At 37.7% G+C, this 22,814-nt stretch overlaps 2 protein-coding genes across 2 annotated transcripts; both read left to right on the top strand.

Annotated features, from left to right (window-relative positions):
* Positions 1 to 739: 739 nt before the first annotated feature.
* On the top strand, positions 740 to 13,908 carry gpbp1l1 (GC-rich promoter binding protein 1-like 1). The gene is made up of 12 exons (XM_077198588.1): positions 740 to 950; positions 2,038 to 3,136; positions 4,559 to 4,672; positions 4,853 to 4,982; positions 5,073 to 5,389; positions 5,558 to 5,633; positions 5,745 to 5,941; positions 6,114 to 6,254; positions 10,345 to 10,500; positions 11,007 to 11,125; positions 11,757 to 11,859; positions 11,949 to 13,908. Exons 3-12 carry the CDS (start codon positions 4,613 to 4,615, stop codon positions 12,102 to 12,104), a joined length of 1,455 nt encoding a protein of 484 aa, XP_077054703.1. The 5' UTR covers positions 740 to 950; positions 2,038 to 3,136; positions 4,559 to 4,612; the 3' UTR covers positions 12,105 to 13,908.
* A 303-nt stretch (positions 13,909 to 14,211) lies between these two features.
* On the top strand, positions 14,212 to 22,101 carry ccdc17 (coiled-coil domain containing 17). Its single transcript, XM_077198587.1, has 14 exons — positions 14,212 to 14,424; positions 15,049 to 15,129; positions 15,208 to 15,261; positions 15,345 to 15,474; positions 16,715 to 16,856; positions 16,939 to 17,034; positions 17,925 to 18,058; positions 18,770 to 18,892; positions 19,555 to 19,730; positions 20,651 to 20,736; positions 20,861 to 21,061; positions 21,135 to 21,357; positions 21,476 to 21,586; positions 21,888 to 22,101. The coding sequence occupies exons 1-14, from the start codon at positions 14,212 to 14,214 to the stop codon at positions 22,011 to 22,013; spliced, it is 1,896 nt and encodes a 631-aa protein (XP_077054702.1). The 3' UTR covers positions 22,014 to 22,101.
* Positions 22,102 to 22,814: the final 713 nt, after the last annotated feature.

Below are 22,814 nucleotides of genomic sequence, written 5' to 3'. Positions count from 1 at the left end.
AGTCCAAAACTGGTTCACGACTTTACAGTAAAAAAAATAAGTGAGTCAGTATCTCTTTCTCATTATTACAAAAACAGCACATATCCTCAATATCAGAAAATCTTGATATTAAAGATTTAGAAGGATAAATGGTATGTAGAATTGTGTAGTGTATTTCTTTTATTTTGTTATTAATACAGTATTTTAAGGGAGTTAACCAAGCTCTTCTCCATTCAATATTTTCAATTTCATTTTTTTTTTACCATTAGGCCTATTTACTGAATGACTTCACGTACTGTTTGTGCAAAAAAAGGAATGTGCTGTTTACCTTATTTTGGTATGTTATGCACATACATTGTTGAAATAGATGTTTGTGAATTGTTCGAAATAGTTTTTTCTGAAAAAGCAGCTAGTGCAACGTTCAATATAATACGCAAAGTTGTCACGAAAAACTATCGCTTTTTAGATTTTATGTGACAACTTTGAGCATTCTGCATAGACCAACGCACACCTGGTTATTTTTTCGTTACTTCACGTGTACAAATGCCTGTGAAATCGGACACCGTAAACTCAAGAAATGCTAATTTGCATTTTGCGCCCATTTTTCCATGTTGTTTACATAAGTTTTTGTAACAATTTAACTCTATATATTTCACGAGTAGTTGCAAACTTTAAAAGTCCGCGCTCGGTGTGTTTCAAGCCCTCTCGAGAGACTAATTCCTCCAGCTGGCTTGGCTGGGACAGAATGTTATGACGCGTCGGACGCGCTGTGCTCTGCGATCGATTAGCTCGTCTGTGCAGAGTAGACAGGAACAAGCTAGATGGATTGGCAAAGTCGGAACGAGTGTGATTAAAAACACAAACAAAATACAGAATCAGATATACGACAACCTCCAAACTGTCATATTGACTTGACAAGCGGCGCATCTTTGTCTTCGAATAAGTTATTGGGATAGACAAGGGATCAAAAGGTAGGTGTATAACGAAATGTTTATTTGGTTGATTTGGTGTCGAGAGGGAGCCATTTTACAACACTTTATTCCTGCTCGGGATGCTAGCTTAGCCTAGTTCGCGCCGTGGCTAAAACAATACGTATTTCGTCACGACACAAGTCGGAGTCGTTATAATTCACCCATATGCAGCCGTATAATGATGTTGAAAAGTTTCTTTTCTCTGAAAAGTTTAAATTTAACCAGTCAACGTGGACTAAAAGGTTTATGCACACATCGAATGGCCTACTTACTATGCTAGCTGTGCCGTGCTAGCGAGTGTTCAGCAAGTAGTAAAACGAATTACTATTTACTCGTAATTTGCGAAATTGTCTTGGTATGTTAAACTACTGTATGCGCCTGAACGTTTGCACGAGCATACGAAGTAGGCCTATTGCTTTGCTGTTATCACAAATATATTTCAAAGTTAATTCTACTTCATATACTGCAGCTAACTCTTAACCCTGCTTTTAGTTTCCCTCACTTTACTTTGTTTTGCATTATACAAACAAATTGTTTATCTTTCTGTAATGTTAGTTAGAAAATGTATGGCCATATTTCATATAAAGTCCCCTGGCAAGGAGAGGATTAGCCATGTTAAAAGGGTAGCTCACTCAAAAATGACATTTATTTTCATAATTTACACTCTCTCTCTCTTGTTGTTTCAAACTTGTATGGTTTTAGAATAGGAAAAAGAGATGTTTTACATAATAGTAGACTGACAGCCTCAGTCATCCTTCACTTATACTATTTTTCCATGCAGTGTAAGTCAGTTGTTACAAGAGATGTCATCCAGCCTATTATCTTGCATTTTCCTCTGAGGGAGAAAAACATACATGTTTGGAACAACATGCGGATGATGGATGAGTAAATAATGAGCAGAATGTTTTTTTCCTTTAAAGTAGTTGTAGCACATTTATACCATGTCAAGGCAGCTTATTGTGCTGCCAAACTTTTTTTATGCCTTGGACTGGTGGTTGTTTCAAAGACAGCATTTGGGACATATTCATTAATGTTGGTCTTGCATATATGACACAAATTGATCTAAATGTTGCTTGCCATTTTACAGAGTTGGTCTGCAGATTATTTTTGAAGATCTGGAGAAAGAAAGACCTGTTGGATTTGTGACTGCAGGATTTTAAGAGGCTCAAGATCTACCCACATGCAATAATACAATCTGGAATACACCTGTTGCTTCACAGTGAATGTTCAAGGTTTGCTTGCACCTGGACGCTTGTGTTTTGTCATTGAGTTTCATTTGAATCACCAATGCACGGTGCATCGCGTTTAACCAGAATCTGTGCAAATTGGCTTCAAGTTACTCACCCGTGGAAGTTTCTTCTAATTTGATGAACTGGAAGATCAGAAGTGTTGTTAGGAGGCAAATCATATTTACTTCCAATTTTTTCGGTAGCCTAACGTGATATTGGTTCACCAGCCATTTATCAGCCATGTGGGCCGATAATTAAAGATGTCAAGTTTTCATTGTTTGGTTCACTGAAGCATCCAAAATATGAGCTGTTGAAGGCTAAAGCAATTCTCATGACTTAATAACATAAAGCACTTCTAGCTATTGTGATGTGACAAATCAGCCCCCCTCCCCTTTTCGCCCTGACGTAGCACCTTCGCTGTTTTGATGAGGTGAATATATTCAGATCACCACTTTCCGCAAACCAGCATTGTGTGGTACAAACCCACTCTCCGTTTTTTTTGTCGCTGTGTGTGTCTTCAGCCGAAAATGAGTTCGTAAAGAAGTTTCTGAGTGTCAGAGCAGGCACAACGTGCTGCTACCACAAGCCCCCAGAATAAGAGGCTGGACTTGTATCAGTCGCCCTGAATGCACACGGTCATCGTCGGTGAACTAAGGGTGTCGTGGAGAGTCACTCTGGCATTACAGATCAAACACATCCGCTACTCGTCCACAACTACACGCCATTGATCAAAAACAACACGTCGCCATCTTTTCCATCACCTAACAATTTCACCTTGGGCTGCACAAGTTTCACTTCCATCCCCTTCTTTGCACCTTCCTGGAAACTGGAGTTTGCCTGTGGCAGGAGCTGTGGTTGTCCTGAGGCTTCAAAGCCTGTGAAAGTGCATTGGTTGGGCCCTCTACACAGACACAGCCAAGGACAGGGCCATCGAACTACAGAGCCTTTGTCTCTGGGGTAAGAAGCCACAACATTTAGCTAGAACGTTCCTTGGTATTGATTATTTTACACTCTGAATTAGTTACCTCTTACAGTATGTAATGAAATGTGAGATTTGCCATTCAGTTGAATTAGTTGTTTTAAAGTTTGTTTTCGATAAATCTAAACAAATACAGTCATTCATATCAAGGCCAAGAGAGAAATAAAACAGAAGTTAGTGTTTTTTGTTTAAATGTTTAACCTAGGAACTGCTTGTCTTTAAATAAGACATTAAATATAAAATCGGCATAAAAAAAGCATAAAATTGTTTTAGTTTGATAACACTTTACAATAAGGTTTCATTTGTTAAAATTTGTTACTGTATTTGTTAATCTCTGTTAACATTAATACATGTTGAACAACATTAAAAAAGATTAATAAAGGCTGTTTAAGTGCAGTTCATTATTAGTTCATTAACTAATGAAACCTTATTGTAAAGTGTTAGCCTACCCATTTTTTCACCTCAATGTTTAGATCAAAATGTTGTAACTTTATATTCCTGTAAAAATGACAGACTTCTCTCTGGTGAGGTATGCTAGAATTCTTCAATCATGTATTCCACTTAAACCCTTCCCGTCCACTCAAGTGATTTGCTGATAGGTTCAAATATGTTGGCCAGCTCCTTCACTCTGTATTAAGCCTAGGGCTGTCACAGGTGTAATTTCTAAAGACACATTTTTCAGTAATATCTGTCAAGTTGTTGGGCATATTTTATGCATGGTATTCCAAACATAATTTTTAGCACCTTTAAAATGCAAATATAACTGCAAGCAAGCCATTTGTAGGTTGCTTTCTCCGAAATGTGGAAACGCTGGCCTATTCTCTTCAGCCTGACTCCACAACATTGGCTCAACTAAAGACATGAGTTTCAGGTGAAGACTATCTGTTTGCCTGACCTTTGGCTGATGGGGGTACATTCCAAACTTGTTTGAAAACAGTCATTTTGCATTTGTTGCTGCTAAAATTTCACTTTCACCTTTTTATGGAATATTGCAGTATTTATATAAATTATTTATCCATGCACATAATTTTTTATATGCCCTTGTAATCTTTTATCAAAAACATTAATGTCCCCTCCTCCTCACAACAACATCAAGAATGATGATGTTTACACTGCCGCAAATGCTGGGCAATAAGATTGTCCAATGGCCAGACAAGTTTCAATACTTCCCCACCACCAACCTGTCACTCGATTGAGATTATTACAGAAATTAGCAAACGACAAGGATCCAGTCAAAATCAAGTCCCACCCTACATTTTTAAGTTAAAAAAGCCGTTTCCCTCAGATATACTAATACTTAATAAAAAAAAACACAATTGCAATTTCCATTTAATGCTGACTTTATGGGAGTTATTTGTAGTAGATTATGGTGACGTGACGTTTGTCACTTGCATTGTCAGTTCAGGCCATGAGGTTTGATGCCTCCATCCACTGACGGGAGACACTGGACCTAAATGGCGCAGCATGACTTTGTTCCTGCCTGGCTTAACTTCTCCACGCCTCAGCCCGCCAAGGTATTGTAATTGATTGTTGACTTAGTATTGACTGTGCATTTAAAAAAAAAAAATCAGGACAGCTTTACTCAAAGGACTCTCTTAGTTCTCTTGACCCTAATCATTCTTTTCTAAATTAAGCTTTTTAAAGTAAAAATTGTCTGTTTAATATGTCTGTGTGGTTTATTTATTTATTTCCAGTCCCCTGCTGCCCCTCTTGAGAAGCATGGAGAGCACTTTCCCCGCGGAGACAGCCGGCCGGGAGTTAACCGTCGCAGACACAACTCCTCTGATGGCTTCTTCAACAATGACCCACTAAGAGCCCCTGGAGGTTGCTGAACACGCATCTATCTTCCTCCTCATGTAGAGTTAACCTGCTTTTTGACCTGCCCTGTGTAATAGCTATTCATTTTCTCTTCAGGTGATGGGTGGCAGCAGCCATCTCTATTAAGGCATGACTCTGTAGACTCTGGTGTTGCGAAGGGGAGTCAGGGGGGATTGGGAGGCGGACCAGGGTGGAAGGAGACCCCCAGCTGGCATGGGGTACCGAGGGGCCAGGAAGGTCCTCACCACCACCATGCTAGGCATATCAAACGTGGTGGAGGTGAAAGGGACAGACAAGGGGGCCACCGACAACGTAATGGAAACTTTCATCCACGCAAAGGTGGCTCATATCAGGACAGATATTCTGATGAGGAGCGCAACGATGACAAGCTCAAGTTTGTTGATGAGGATTTTGTAAGTATTTTTTTCCTCTTGAGTTTGTTTACTTGTGTAGTGAGGTCACACCCCTACCAGGCATGAGTTCACTGCTTATGTCATTAAAGCGGTTTACTTCTGTCATTCTTTACATGCTTTTTAATGAACTGACTGCATTCATGCCTTCGGTTTTCATATGAATTTTAGCCCTCCTTGAACCCAGAGACAACTGGAAAGCCAGCAAGTCAGCCTCGTGCTGTCGGGACTCCAGCAGGAGTATGGGGTAAGTTGCTTTCGTTTATCAAGTCACCATATTCCAGTTGCATAGAATTAAAATATTGTTATATTTATTGGTTTGTTCTGAAAAATTTTTTTTGTGCAACTTCTGTTACAGAGAACCCCCCTAGTGCTAAGCAGGCTATGTCGAAGATGCTGGTCATTAAGAAAGTGTCTAAGGAGGACCCCAGTGCTGCTTTCTCAGCTGGCTTTGCCAGTGCTGGCCCTCTGTCCGCCAATGGTTCTAAAGTCCCCATCACTGGACCCAGTGTCTACAAGAATCTGGTGCCCAAACCTGCCACTGCCCCCACCAAGGTACCGAGCTAGGGGATTTGAAAATAGTACTTGCATGATATTTGTAATTTGTTATACCAGCTTATTGAATCACATCACTTATAGTGACGTTTTTTCCTAATGTTGTTTTTATTATATTACGGCAATTGTGTCGTTTTCGTTAAATAAATGAAACATTTGTCTTTTTTTATAGTCTGGCCCATGGAAACCCAATGGAAGGGAAACTAAAGTGGGTTTGCATTTCTCTGGACGGGATTCAGCCTTCACCAGCCCAGTGTCTGTGACCAAACCTCTGACACCCGTCAGTGCACCTGCCCATGGCACTTCTAAAGAGGTAAAATTACACAGTCAGGCATATAGGCTGGTTTTTATTAGTAGGTTGTGATTAAACCAATAAGCTGAGTCATTTTAAAAAGTCAGAACCAATCATTTTTTTGTTATGCAAGAACATGTACAAGAATTATTATTATTTATAAAACGGATAATTCCAGTCATTGATTCTGATTGGTTGAGCCACGTTCTAAGCCGTTGTAAATTACTCAACAAACAAACACCTGTGACAGCATTACATTAGTATTACTGCTAGTGGTGGGCGGATCGATCCTACTGACGTGGTATCGAAAAGGATCGATCCTCACATAAAATATCAATCCAAATGTGTTCTTTTTTTTTACCAGTAATTTTTATCAATTTAGAATGCAATTCAGTGCGTAAAATAAGCTTCTAAGTGGAAAAATAAGTGAATGATAGCGAATAATTGTGTAGGATAGAACTATTTCTCCTAGTCATCTGGATACAAGATGTAACCAATCAATCACAGAGCACTTGATGCTGGTGCTTCGCTGAGCTCACAGGCCCACAGTGAGTTTGGGAAACGAAGCCTTGTTTAGATGACACACTAGAAACAATCAGGAGTTATTTTGCAATAAACAAACTAAAAGTGTACCTAACGGTTTAAAATTTTGACGTCAGTATGATTTTTTTTTTAAATGAAATTAATATTTTTATACAACAAGGATCGATGCATTAAATTGATCAAAAGTGACAGTCAAGGGTTTTACACTGTTAAAAAAATATTTCATATAAATGCTGTTCTTTCAACTTTATTCATCAAATAATTCTGTGTAAAATGTATCATGGTTTCCAAAAAAATATGAAACTCTTTTCAACATTGATAATAATAAGAAATGTTTCTTGAGCAGCAAATCAGCATTTTAAAATGAATTCCCATCATGAAGAATCATGAAGACTGGAGTAATGATGCTGAAAATTCAGCTTTGATAACAGGAATAAATTACAGTTTACTATGACATAGAAAACAAATAGCCTATGCTAAATTGTAATAATATTACAGTTCTTACTGTATTTTTGATCAAATAAATGCAGAAGAGAATAAAAAAATCTCACAAACTTTTGAACCGTAGGCTAGTGTACAATAATGCATTTACTATAATTAGGGTAGTTTGGTAAAAGTCACTGACTAATTACAGGGGAGTTGAGTCAAATCACAAAATATTTAGTGGTCATGAAAACGTATTCAGATTTAGCATATTAATGATGCATTCACCTCATAAATCATGACATGCTGCTCTAGCACAGTTTTTGCTGCTCTGTTTTTAACTACATTGCTATGAGTGGTGTTGGCGCAGTGGATAAGACGCATGCCTTTGGTGTGAGAGACCTGGGTTCGAATCCACTGTGAGACACCAATGTGTCCCTGAGCAAGACACTTAACCCCTAGTTGCTCCAGAGGAGTGTGACCTCTGAAATATAGCAATTGTAAGTCGCTTTGGATAAAAGCGTCAGCTAAATGAATAAATGTAAATGTAAAATGAAAAAGTATCGATATCGGCGATATTGGCCCTGTATTTGCTTGGTATCGGATCGATACCAAATTTGCAGTTTGCCCACCCGTAATTACTGCACAACTGCCGTTTTTGATTTCTTTGTGTTGCTTGGCAACCTCTTTGGAACTACATTGCTTGGCGGAGGAATAAATGTGTTATAACGTTATATTTTTTGTTGCTGGTGCTTATTTTTATGAATAAAATAAATGTTAAAATGAATATTTTTGTGGAGTAACCGTTTTATAAAAGGGTATATATTTATACTCCACTCCGCGTCGTGCCTAACAACGCCCCTTAGTTGTTCTAAATTGTCTGTAAAACACAGCTTTGCTGGCTTATTGCTTTATTCTATAATAAAACAAGAACATTAGTGTTTACAAAATCGTTACCAGATATGTATTTCATGAATCTTGCATAAAACAATTCTTAAATTTTCCAAATGTTTTATTTCCCCCCGTTTTTATCAGCAAGCTATATATTATACAGTAAAACATGGGGAGCTACTTTCTTAAAACTTTAATGCGAGGTTGAGACTACATATTTTTGTCTGCTACAATACTCAATGTGTTAGAGTATGTGATTTTGACTCCTACATTTTTGTTGTGTCATGGACAAGAAACATGTCAGACAACAAGTTTCTTTCTGACCAATCATCTCTTGCTGTCTTTAACCCTTTCGCACGTATGATCACACCAGTGTGATCAGTCTTGGCTAGTCCCTGGAGGTGTGAATAGAACGGTCAGTGCATCACGTGATCAACTTCTAAGTTCAAATGTGCTTTTGCGCGTTGGCTGGCGCTGAACCTGAGACGGACTTAAACAGCGCTTGTCATATATCAACTATTCCGAGTTTTCAACCACATAATGTTTATTTTAGGTTTCAGACATTTAAATTCACATAAGTACAAAAAAAAACAATACATTTAGAGTTTGTAAAATACACACTGATGTCTGGAAGCGGCAATAATAATCCTTTCCATTATAATTAGACGACACGTTTTATTCATATCAGAGACACATTGTTTAAGTAACTTACTCTACCGGCCACTTACTTTCATGTATTTCGGGAGAAGTGGATGAATTCACGTGTTGTAAATCCAAGAGATCTGACTCAATGAACTGAGGCACAAACTAACATGGCGGCGCCCATCGTGCATATAGCTCAACTAACGCGATAGCTATAAAGGTGTTTAAACAACAAAACACATCCAGTTGCACATTTTTGACAATCAGAATATCAGATATTTCATGCTATACCTAACAAATTTGTGAATATTTTGAATTAAAAAGGAAAAATTATATAAAAGCAGATCATCATTCATTCAGTGCTCTTGTGGCTGCGGTGTGTCACGTGACAAGCAATGACGCATCATCATGGAAACAACAAAGGGACTCGTTCTAAATAACGGTCGCCTTGAAAAACTCACGCTTGGGGGTCAGCCAGAATATTTTGAATTTACGTGTGAAAAAGTTTAATAACACGTGTGATGTCATCAAGAAGGTGGAACTAGCGACTAACTTCCAGAAACAAGAGCATAAACAAAACAATGGCTACCAAAGCGAAACCCGACACTGGACACGTTCCAGGATTGGACAAAGAGGACCATATGGAGTATTGTTGCCATACCTCCAAGAAGCTTTTCTCCATTGCATAGTTCCACCAGGCAGCACCAGTACCATCATCTCTTTCGTTTCGCCATATTTAAAAGCTGTGTACGAAAGAGCTTCTGTGCTCCTATTGGTCAACGTCACAGATGTGATAGAACCCATTGTGGAAGACTGGAAAAAAATAAAACATGCTAGTCTTTCTCTTGGGACGTCGTGAAGTGTCACAGGTGTGGTGTCGGTTGTCGTCCACTATGAAACACTATAAAAGATGATAGAAATGGTTTATTCTTGCTTCCTGACGCCCAATTGTCATCTACGAATCACCTCGAAACTCGGGCTGATTTCATGTAGTCTGAACCCGGCATTAAAGGAACTACATCGCAGACCATTTACCGTTCAATAAACACCTTTTTCCAAATCAATAGAAATCTGATTTTATAGGTTTAATGTATTCAGTCCATTTACTCCATATTCTAAAAGATTCTTCTGTCTGGGTCTTTAAAGATTCCATCACACGGTTGGCTCCGTTTTCTTGTAGCCTTTGTGCCAGCAGCATGGAGAATTAACATCAGTTTCTTATCTTTGTTTTTCCACTCAAGTGAACTATTATCAACATATAAAAATGTACAATTACATGGAATTGCCACACACAAAAAAAGGTGCCACACATCTTTTAATCTCTTGCCAATAAGGAACTGGTACCTGATATTCCTAAATAATATGATAGTGGTGTGCTTCATGTCAACAAATTATTTCCTTGTATCATTGTACAATGTGGACATATGCCAAATACACAAATAGATGGTGATTGAATGAAAAATGTTTACTACATCTCTGCATTCTCCAATATTCATTAAACATCAGAATGTTATCATGTTTATCCATAGGAGAATATCAATAATCAGACGCTTACCCACCATTTATATTTATCTTTCCATTTCTCTCTCTCTCTCCCTCCCCCCCTCCATAGCCGCCCTCCAGCACCACCCCTCCCATAGACATCACCCCCTCAAGGCTAAAACTGATGCGCCGCAGCACAGACCGTAAGAGTGAGTTCCTGCGTGGACTAAAGGATGAGAGAAACGGGGATATGAGTGACTGCCACAGCCCAGGAGCTCCAGCAGAGGTGCAGATGTGTTCATCTCTGATCTGCTGTCTGTTAGCTGTAGTAAAATTTATTTTTATTTTAGTTTTAAAAATGTTTTTTCAGTTAGTTATCAAAACAACATTTCTAATTTTCGTTTAGGTTTTAGTTTTTATCTAATATTTACATTTCATTTTACTTCAATTAACAAAAACACTTTAATAGTGCAGAAAACAAATTCAAGAACAAATCTAGTACTCAGAAAAAGAAGAAAAACTATGGGTGCTTCTGGAAAATTAAGTGGATATTTCCTTGCAAAATGAGAGCTTACATCCAGGCACTTTCATAGATTTTGGTATTAAAAGCATTTATTAGAGGGGCTGCTTTAAAAAACACAACGCACATTAGTCCAAACAGGCCTTTATCAGGGTGTAACAGAAATAGTTTTAGTTAACAATAACAACACTGCACTAAGCAGTTGATATATTTTGTTCTGCCTTATATTTGTGTTGTTAAAGCCTTTGTTTGTGATTTATCTTTGTGTTTAGGGAGAGGGAAGCACCCCTGAACCAAAAGAGTTTGGAGAGAGTCATGAAAATGGCATCTCCCACTCTCTCAGTGACTCAGACCCAGAGCACTTGTCCAGCTCTCTGGAGGCGGAGCACAGGTCAGAGCAATCTCATACACATCACACACTTCAACACATCAGACACATATAAGCTCAGTTCCAAAACCTAGTGTTCTGTCTACATGTGCAAATGACTTCTAATAGCTTAAATGGTATGTCGCAAGTGACTGATTTGGAATACATGGGCAACTAAGTATATCATACAAATAGCATTTCTTGTGCATGTGGAAGACAATTGAGTTCACAAGTTTGCCGTTAGCATGTTGCCAAGCTAGCACTGCAAAATTCAAAGCATAAAATACAGTTTTAATTTTACGATGATATAATGTATTTTTACTTTTTGATAATGGAATAGAAAAATGTATCTTAATGCATTTAATTAATAATAATAAAAAAATGAATTCGCTTATTTGCAAGCAAATTTCCCTTGGTTCAACCACAATTTATTCTTTTCACTCAGTTCATTGCAGTTTATTTGAGATTTGATTTCCTCATGAAGGATACTTTCAATGCCATCTTATTATTTTTTGAAACTATGTGTCTGATCATTTGGAAGCACACTTAAGATGTAATGCTACCTCCATAGGCAGCACGCTAGGTTTTTAAACAGAGCCGCAAAAAGACAACATCCGTAATCCACATATTCACACATGTGGATCCTCTCTGACAGGTTGTTGAAGGCTATGGGATGGCAAGAATACCCAGAAAATGATGACAACTTCCAGCCCCTCACTGAAGACGAACTCAAAGAGTTTCAAGCTAAAACTGAACAGGTATGGGAAATGCATATAGTGTCACTTTTATTTTTAGTTTATTCTTTGCTTAAAATTAAGTGCATCATGGATATGTTTTTTTGTGTCAGATGAAGAAGATTGGTTTTGGGCGTAATGGTGTGCTCTTGAAGCCACGTAGTGTGGCCCTGCTAACCTGGAGGAACACCCCAAACCCTGGCCTGGAAGAGGGCTCTGAATCTGAGACAAGCAGTAGCAGCCAGACCTCCGACGATGATGATACCTAATGTGGCTTTAAACACCACTCCCACCCTTTCTCTCAATCTCTCCTCCATCACACCCAGTTATTTCAAACTAAAAGAAGAAGAGAGAAAAGATTATTTTCATGGACAAGGGACATCGGTCATATCCCAGGCGGGGAGAAAAAGAAATCACGTGTCACACCATAGGCGATGTCTTTCTGTTTGATTCCCATCCCCCTCTTTTCTCTCCTTGTCTGCTTTTTGTTCTTTATCCTGAACTAGAAATGTCAAAGAAAGCCACATGGACCCCTCCACCAGATTTTTTTTGTTTTGCTTGGGAAAAAGACTAATTGATAATAATAACACCAATTATAACCGTGATTTAACGTGAAATATGACATCATTCTGAATGTTCTATAAAATGGCTTTGACACCTTTCTAAAAAAAAAAAATTTCTTTTCTTTTCACGAAAACAATTCGTAGCATTAGTGTTAAAATGAAACAATCATTGTGAGCCGCTGACTGCGACGTTGCTCCCTGTCCCTCATAGAAATGAACTCAATCCAGTCATCCCTGCAGCAAGGAAGAACTAAAGCAACACTGAATGCACTGTCACATGCAGTCTGGCAGCTAGAACATCAGTCCACTTCTGGCTCCAGTTTCAGCGAACCCTGCTCATTTTCACGCTTCTCATTCTGCAGAATCATACTAATATACCTGATTTCATATGTCTGCCAAGTACACATGTGAGAAAAAACCTTAAAGCTTGTTTAAAAGTTAGTTGCGGAAGAGTTTGTTGGGAAATATTTGAATAAAGGTAAAGTTTGGATGGAAGGGTCTATGTTTATGTTGCGTTCTGGTACGCCAGATGAACATACAGATGTTCAGTTCACTAATGTTGGGTTCTGTTTTGGAAAAATTGAAGTTCAAAAACTCATAAACTGACTGTCTTTTTTCTTGCCCATATATGGTATAAAAGTTTTTTTTTCCTGAAGAACCTAAAAGCTGTTTGATTTAAACCATACTGAAATCCTGAACATTTCAGAGTTCTATAAAAAGCATTCTTGTGCTCATAGAAATAATGCTGTGGCAATCATATTCAAAAGCTTTACATTCATTGCATGTGGATTGATAAGGGGTATTCAATGAACACAAGAAAGGTTTGATCAACTTATTCCCTCACAAATCCCAAATAAAATCTACCCAATGGAATAGAAGGCATTAAACATTATTGGGCTTATGTAATGTTTACAATGCAGGAATTAATCCGATGTCTGGTTTGTAATGACTGTGAACTTTCTTTGAGCGATTCAGTAAGATGGCTTGCACATTTTGTTCTGCTATGTTGTTCCTTAAACAGTTCATTTGAGGTTCATTTTGGGAGCTGAGTTCTATCCCTGCTGCTGGCAGTGAAGTAGAGATCCATCTTTAAAAGTTCTTTATTTCATGAGGGACTGCTGGTGTAAATTGTGCATCTCCTTTTTTGTACCTTGTTTTTGCTGATAGGGTATAAAATTGCTTTATCACAGATTTAAGTTTCTTTTTTAATTTTGGTACAGCTGTAAAAATTCCCACATAAATAGTTTTTTTTTTTCTTCTTTTGTTTGCATTATATTGTTTCTGCAGCCTTGATATTCAGGGTGGATTGTAAAAAAAAATATAAGAATAAAAAATTGTGAGTTTTGGAAGATTAAGATTATTTTGATTAACATTATTTACAGATTTGAGAAGGTGAAAGGTGTCCTGTATGGGTTTATCTGTATGAGACAAAGCAGGCATAAACTACTGCATCACAATGAAAAGGTCGGAGAAAAGAATTGTAATAAATATTTTGCATCAGTTTGCCAAACATGTCCAGCCTTTCGTTTTCTGCTGAAACACTTGGGAACACTTTTTTTATGTTTTAGGAGGGCAAATGGTAATGTTTAAAATATGCATGGTAAAGATAAAAATATTCAAGGGTTTGATTCCTCTTGCTCTGAACTTCCATTCTTCACCACTCCCCTTTCTCCAAGGTGATTGTAACCAACAAACATAACTTCAGTCAACAAATAGAGTAGGCTACATGTAACTTGAGGAAGACGTTCCAGGTTCCAACATAAGTATATTCCTATTTTGTTTCAAGTTTAAATAGGGAGTAATTGTTGGAGGGATGGAAGGTTTGGGGGAATTAATTTGTCAGAATTGTAACATGGCATTTCATTCTGCTGGACTCTTGAATAAACACAAGGCCAAATTCTGTATTGGCACGGACTTAAAAGATCCAATAGCTCTATGGAGAGGACAAAGGGGATTCACACAAACCGAAAATGCAGCTCTGAAGACGGTGTATCCCAAAAGGGCAAGGACACCTGATTTGATTGTTGTAAGTTGAATATTATTTAATTGTTACAACAACAAAAAAACTGCAGATAATTTATTTACCATATATATATATATATAATTTAAATAAACAATTCTATTCTGTTTTCCATTTCATTATGTCCCTTTATACAATAATGTTTAAAAGCTTTGGGTCAAGATGTTTATGAAAGAAATCAATACTTTAATACGTTAGGAAAGGATATGTTAAATTGTAATAAATGCTGTTCTTTTGAATTTTCTGTTCATCAAAGAATCCTGAAAAAAGTTTTTCAGTTTTCACAAAAAATACCTAGCAGCACAACTGTTCTGTCCAAAATTGATAAGACATTTTTCTTGACCACCAAATTAGCATATTAGAATGATTTATGAAGTATCATGTGACACTGAACACTATGTAGTAATGACTGGCTGAAAATTCAGCTTTGCCATCACAGGAATACATTTTAAATACATTCCATATTACAATTTTAAAAATTAGAATTTTTTTACAGCTATTTAACATTTTTATTTAAATAGTTAATATTGTAATTTTAAAATAATAATTAAAAACAACTCTTACCTACTCCTAACTTTTGAACAGTAGCGCAAGGCCTAATACTGTATGTTTGCTTGTTCCATTGGCCAGTTGAAAGAACAGGGAAACTGCCAAGTGGATCAGAGAGAGAGTTCACAGGAAAATACTGCTCTAAACAAACTCACTGAAGAGGTACTGGACCGCATACAAAGATACTAAATCTCAAGTTCAAAGAGGTTTTACGCAGCATCTGATGATCTTCTGTTTTAGTTTCGAAAACTCAGGATCTCATTTGAACACAACCAGCCCAGAAGACAGACAGAGGTCAGTTTCATAAGCTTAGTTCTTTAAATCTGTTTAGATTGTGAATAGTGTTTGTATTATCTGTATTGGACATTCTCCTTTAGGTCTCTGAGGAGCAGGGCTCACTCCAGCAGAAGGCTGATGAACAGAGGGCTCTTGACTTATATAAAGATCACGAGCAGAGACTGGCTGAGATCAGGGCACGCAACCATCAGCTGGAGAAGGAGAGACAGGGTAAGCTGGGGAATGTTGGAAAGTATGTTAAAAGAAAGCAACACTCTTAAAATAAAGATGTTTATGCTTTCATGAAGAACCTCTAACATCCATGGAACCATCCCATTGCACAAGGTTCTTTATGAAAAAAGTGATTTAGATTATTAAAATGTGCTCCACACTGAGGCAAAAATGGTACTTTTCAAAACCCCTAAAGGGACATCATGGTGGGGAAAAAAATCAATGCTTTTGCGTTTCTTTTGAGCTCTTTGAGAGCGAACGCAAAGTTTCTTGGCAGAAGTGAACGCGAAAGTTTTTGCAAGGGAACGCAAAAGCGTTGACAAATATTTACATATATAATTAATATGTAGGCTACTACACCTTAAAATAAAGTGTAATCAAAGTTTTTTACTGTTAATCATTTTCAAACATTTAAACCAGGCAGGGTTAACCTCAACACTGATTACTGTCAGATTTTCAGAATCCTTCATCACTTGAATTCAGATTATAATCATTTAATCTTAAAGCACAGCCACTACAAAATCAAACTTTAGCACCTCTTTTTACTTTGAGATCATTCTGAGGTTACGGATCTACGGATTTCTGGAATGCATTTTTATCACTCGTTCCTGGGCACTTACTCGCCGGTTTGGGGTCAAGCATTCAATTTAAGGCAAAGTGAGAGAAAAAACTAAAAAGTAAAAATTTAAATAAAATTTAATCAAATTAAAATAAAATGAAAATATTTACTGCTGACTTAAATAATAAAAAAATATAAAAATAAATTAATGGTGCTGGCAACTCTCAGGTTGTCTGAAATGATGTCACACTGTTTCACCTATAGCAACTACAAACCCATGGTGTGATTGTTTGAAACCCCTCAAGTATTTTAAAGGCAAAGGAATGTGTTAAGTGTTAATTAGCCTAGTTAATTAGCGGGCGCTGCACAGACCGATCTGTGAATGACATCAAAATACCACGAGAGCTATTAGAGAGCTTTGGAATGGCTCTCATTGTACTTTGATGTCCTACATCGATCGGTCTGCGCAGCGCCGCTTCAAGTCGAACACGCCTATTGTTCATTTGTTCTGCGCTACTCTTTGTATTCATAATAAGAAATAACATAATTTCTGAAGGATCGTGTGACACTGAAGACTGTGGAAAGCATAGTTTTGATGGCCATTTTAAAATATATTAAAATAGAAAACATGTTAATGTTCATTTGTTCTGCACTACTCTTTTGATGATGTGTTTATCCCAGCTATCGAACAGAGGCTTGCCGAGCTGGGAGGGCGGGAGAGGACGGCTCATCTAGAGGAAGTGCTGCAAGAGCTGAGGAGTCAGGAACAGAGGAACGAGGAGGTGCTGCATCAGCTCAGCTCTCACATCAACTCAATGAAGGGGTAAGAGAGAGTGGAGGGAAACCAAGTGTTCCAAGAAGCTAGCAATCACTTTGTGCATGTTTATACTGTGCTGATATTGTAGGTTTAATCCAAATGAAGTCCAATCTAACCCACCAGAGGAAAAGAAGACCCATGTCTTGATCTGTTCTGTGGACGGGCCACTCTCTGCTCAAATAAGGTCTTTTTTGACTTGTTTTTTGCATGAAAAAAGAAGTGAGAGAAACATGTACTTACATTGAAAGAATTCATGCAAACTAGGGACAATAATATTGACTGGCCAGTTATGAACTGAAAACCCCTAAGCAATCTAGAAATCACTTAAAGGGTTAGTTCAACCAAAAATGAAAATTCTGTCAGTATTTCCTCACCCTCATGTTGTTCCAACCCCGTAAGACCTTCGTTCATCTTCGGAACACGAATTAAGATTTCCTGAGCTGGCAAGCTGGATCATTCCTCCATACTAGTCCATAGGCTTCTTCAGGGATTGAAACTTGCCAGCCCCGAAAAGTTATTAAAGACATCGTTAAAATAGTCCAAGTCACTACAGGGGCTCAATCTTAAGTTTATCAAGCGACGAGATTACTTTTTGTGCGCAAAAACAAACATAAATAACGACTTTATTTCAACTATTAATTTCCTTCTCTTTGGGCCTCTAGTCAGTTAAACTAGTGTGATTGCGTAGAGCTACGTCACACGTAGGCTCACTATTGGCCGACGCTGGTCATGTGGGTGATGCATGTGACATACAACAACAGATCATACGCTGTTAAACTAGTAACCTGACTCAAGGCCCAGAGAGAAGGAAATGAATAGTTGAAATAGTCGTTATTTTTGTTTTGTTTTGCGCACAAAAAGTATTCTCATCGTTTGATAAACTTAAGATTGAGCCACTGTAGTCACTTGGACTATTTTAACGATGTCTTTAATAACTTTTCGAGGCCGGCAAGTTCAATCCCTGAAGAAGCCTATGGACAAGTATGGAGGAGTGATCAGGCTCTCAGATTTCATCAAAAATATCTTAATTCGTGTTCCGAAGATGAACGAAGGTCTTACTTCTTTTTGTAACAGAGCTTTGCGTCTGGCATACATGCAGTCTGGTGGTTCTGATCCAGAGGTTCTGGCCCACATGCATGACCTTCAAGCAGAAGCTCTTACACTGGAGCAGGCAAGACCTAGAGCTGACGGCAAGACAAAAGGAAGAAGTGAGCAAAGACAATGAACTGTGGCTGCAAATAGTGTTTGGAAACTTACACTACCGTTCAAAAGTATGTTTTTTGTAAGAAATTAATAATTTTATTTAGCAGGGATGCATTAAATTGATCAGTAAAAGACATTTACACGGTTACAAAAGATTTCTATTTTAAATAAATATTGTTCTTTTGAACTTTCTATTCATCAAAGAATCCTAAAAATTCCAATCCCAAATCACAATTCCAACATAAAAGATTAATCAGAACATCTGTTTTCAACATTAATAATAATAATAATTGAATGTTTATTGAGCACCAAATCAGCATTTTAGAATGATTTACTGTGAAGACTGCAGTAATATTTTACAATAATAATTTACCATATTTTTGATCAAATAAATGCAAAGTCATCAAAGGAGGCTCGATCCCTGAGCTTATAACAGTACTGTGCAGAGGAAGAATAAGAGAAATAGAGGAGCAGACGGGGAGGAAGCGCAGAGACTGCTGCTTATATATGCTCATGTTTGACAGGACTGAATGCTTAGGCTCCTCCTGAACCTACTCTTGAAACTTCATTTAATTTTGAACAGTGTATTATATTTTATAATCTAATGCTATTACATTAATAGATTTTTAAGTGTGGCTTAAGTGTCTGCATATTTTATTGTACAGTACACTATTCTTTCAAGCCCAAGGTTCATTTCTCGTTTTTATCCCAATCAGGGACGAAGTCTCCTCACAGAGTTTTGGACCCTGATGTTCTTGCTGTGGAGCAGGAGAACCAAAAGCTTGAGGAGGAAATCTTCAGAATCCAGCTGGCCAGAGAGAGGCACAAAGGAGAACACGGTATCTCTGTTCCTCACATGATAAAAAAATAAAAGTGATGTGAAAATTTTCATAGAAAACTTGTGTTCTAAATTTTATGCTTATACTATGCACTAAAAGTATATTAAAGGTGGGGTATGTGATTTGGAAAATACACAATTCAAATGGTCCCACCTTCTTTCCTCCAACGCTGGCCCTGACTCCGGCCATTCGAAGAACATGGACGCTCAATCATGCACGAGCGAAAACTCAGATACGCGAGAGATTGTAATGACGATTTACTACTAATCACGGAACCGGCTTTACTGACGAGATGCGCATGCGTCACGAGCTTTGAGTATGAGCACAAAGGGGGTCACACGCGCTGGGGGGAGGGGGTTATGGTACAACCGTTTGATTGACGAACTTACTGTCCAATGATTTCAGGTGGTCTTGGAAATGATTGGCTGGAGTTTTTCGAGTCCTCCCCGTTCCACAGATGATTAAATTGTTTAATTTTCATTTCAGTGCTTCTAACTCAGTGGCTGTAAGTGGGTTAGGAATAGGATTTCAAGTTATTTTGAAAAATTGAAAGAAAAGAGAATCACATACCCCACCTTTAATATTTGATATTTTTTTGAACATTTTAAACATATCTGAATACATAAATACATTATTTGAATATTTGATATTATATTGATCAGGGCTTATTGATATCCAGAAAGACCACATCCATCAAATGGCAAGCCTCCAAACTGAGATCGCCTTTCTAAAAAGAGAAATAGACAAGGGGCGAGAGAGAAGACCACCCCATCCTCAACCTCTACTGCCTGTGTTTCCTGGATCTTCTATGGCCCACTCACACTCTGCTCTGACACTGGTGGGCTGACAGTTATCCAAAGCTTAATTCATCGCGTTACTGACAGCTAATGTGTATGTTGAGTTAAAGTGATATTTAGGAACCTCAAAATTCAGTTAGATACTATTTTAATGGTAAGTCTATAACCGATGAATGGCTGATATTACAATTGTTTATTGTATTAAATAAATCTAAATAAGTAAATGAGCTGTTTTAAATACTGCAAGTAAATTTAGGCACCACAACAGTAAATATAGAATAAAAAATGGATATTCATTTTAAAATTCACTAAAGATTCAATTTAGCAATGTTATTAAAATATTTGTGTTTTAAAAGATTAACTTTAGGTGAGTGTTAGGTGATGGCAGTATCCAATAATAATAATAATAATAAGAATTTCTCATATCAGCCAATAACCAATGTGGTACCAATATATTGTTCATTCCTAATGATAATTACTGTTCAATTTTGGGGTCAGTAGATTTTTGTGTTTTAGAAAGATCTGTTATGCTCATCACAGCTGCATTTATTTGATCAAAAATACAGTAAAAACTAATATCGTAAAATATTTTCTATTTTAATATATATGTGTAATTTACTAATATTATATAGTTATTATATTAGTGTATGTTGTTTATTCTTGTGATAGCAAAGCTGAATATCTACAGTGCCACATGTTCCTTCAGAAACCATTCAAATGAACAGTTCTTATTATAATCAATGTTTAAATTTTTTTCAATCATTTTTTATCAATAGAAAGGTCAAAAGAACAGCATTTATTTAAAATAGAAATATTTTGCAATGATATATAAATGTCTTTCTTTACTGTAATTGTTTTTTAATCAATTTAATGCATCCTCGCTGAAGAATTAAAAAAATCTTACAGACTCCAAACTTTTGAATGGTAGTGCATATAGATTTTGTTTTTACCAATATTGCAGGATCAGAGTTCAAAACAGCATTCATTGATGGGTTCCCATGTAACTGATCCGATGGAACCTCTTGGTCCAGCTCCTTATGATCCTGTGTAAGACACATTTTCTCTCGGGTTACTTTTCATTTTCTTACTTAGTCCCTATTGATGAATGCTAGTAACACTAAATGCATTACGATATGATTTAAATCTTGGGATTGTCTGCATGTGTGTGTAGGGCGGGTTTTGTGATCTTCTATGACCTGGTGATGGGTATAGAAGCTACTTTGAGATCAGTGCGCTTGTTGGAAGGGTTATACTGTAATGGGGAGAAGTTGGGACAGACCACCCCAATGCCACCTGTGCAGTGCCAACCATTACCCTCCACCAAGAGTCCTGGAAACTATGCCATACTGGCTATTAAACAGCCTGTGCCAAGGTAGTTTGGTTCAGACATAAATATGGACAGAGTGGATATATGTTTACATGATTGAATTTGTGCTTCATTTCAGAGTACAACCATCTCCAAATCTCACTTTGGTCTTGGAGATTCAGGCGTCTAGAGGTCTCCATTTGAACAACTATGAAACTATGGACTTGGTTACTTGTGGCTGGGCTAAACTTGAACTTTTTGACGAGCACAACCAGGTGCACAGCGGTCACTGGAGGCTTCCCTTCCGTTCTCTCCCAGTTCAAGCGTCCCTAAGTCCAGTTCAACTGAATTCTGTGCCACAAGTATGTTCACCAAATATTAAGAGCTTAAGAGACTCATTAGTCTTTAGTCTAGGTTAAATGCCCATAGAGCTCTAATTTACTCTATTAAATCAGACTAAACTGTTTCTTTCTTTCTAAGCTGGGTAACATGGAACTCTGTCTTCGGGTAGCACGCGCTTGTCATGGAGATGTACAGAGTCTTGCAAAGATTGACATCAACAACACCAACCAATACAAGTACCAATCAATGGTATGCAAAATGTTTATCAAGATATTTCCTATCTAAAGATGCTTTTTAATAGCAAAGCTTGCAAAGGTTTTGATGAGCCTATACAGCAGGGGTGTCCAATCCTGCTCCTGGAGGGCCACTGTCCTGCAGAGTTCAGCTCCAACTCCAATTAAACACTCCTGGACAGCTAATCAAGGTATTACTAGGCATACTAGAAACGTCCAGGCAGGTGTGTTGAGGCAAGTTGGAGCTAAACTCTGCAGGACAGTAGCCCTCCAGGACTGAGATTGGGCCTACAGCTTAATAAATGTGTCTTGTTTAGGTGGTCTCAAACACATCTGCAATCCTGGCAACACAAGAACCATCTCACACATTACAACCCTCAACCAATCCATTACCTTCATCACTGCCACAGACAGATCATGTCGAGGAGTCCAATTATATTTGAATGACTTGAATTGATTACTGTACAAATAAATTCTGCTGTAACTTCACACAAATTGTATTTCAAGTGACTATAAACAGATCACACATCTGTAATGAATTATTTTATTTTTAAATCACGTTTCATTTACTTGTGTACATTTGTACTTTTTGGCACCACACTGATCTAGAAACAATTATGCACACACAGGGGCTGGACAATGAAACTGAAACACCTGGTTTTAGACCACGATCATTTATTGGTATGGTGTAGAACCTCCTTTTACAGCATCAATTTGTCTTGAAAATGACAGCTTGTCACAGTGGCCAGAGGGATTTTGAGCCAATCTTCTTCCAGAACTGTGACCAGGTCATTATGTGATGCTGATGGAGAAAACGTTCCCCGACTCGCTCCTCCAAAACACCCCAAAGTGGCTCAATAATATCAAGATCTGGTGACACTGCAGGCCATGGGAGAACTTCACTTTCATGTTCATCAAACCTTTCTGTCACAAGTCTTGCTGTTTGTATTGGTGAATTATCATGCTGATACATAGCACCCCCCTTCAGGGTACAATGTTTGAACCATTAGGTGCACATGGTCCTCCAGAATGGTTTAGAAGTTCTTGTTAGTGACGCGACCATCAAGCATAGCGGCGAAAGCCATGATTCTGCAGCCCAACAAGTGACCAAAGGATTGGCTATAGCAGCCCGACCATGAATACTGACTCTGTTGAGCTCCCGATAAACAGTTTTGGTGGAAACGGGAGTCAATGTGTGCACTTAATTCTGCAGTGAGTTGTGGTTTTGTTTTTTGGATTCAATC

This window comes from Siphateles boraxobius, unplaced genomic scaffold (assembly GCF_051911475.1).
Source record: "Siphateles boraxobius isolate OS27281-9 unplaced genomic scaffold, OSU_SipBor_1 41, whole genome shotgun sequence".
NCBI lineage: Eukaryota > Metazoa > Chordata > Actinopteri > Cypriniformes > Leuciscidae > Siphateles > Siphateles boraxobius.
This window is presented reverse-complemented; position numbering and strand designations above follow the sequence as displayed.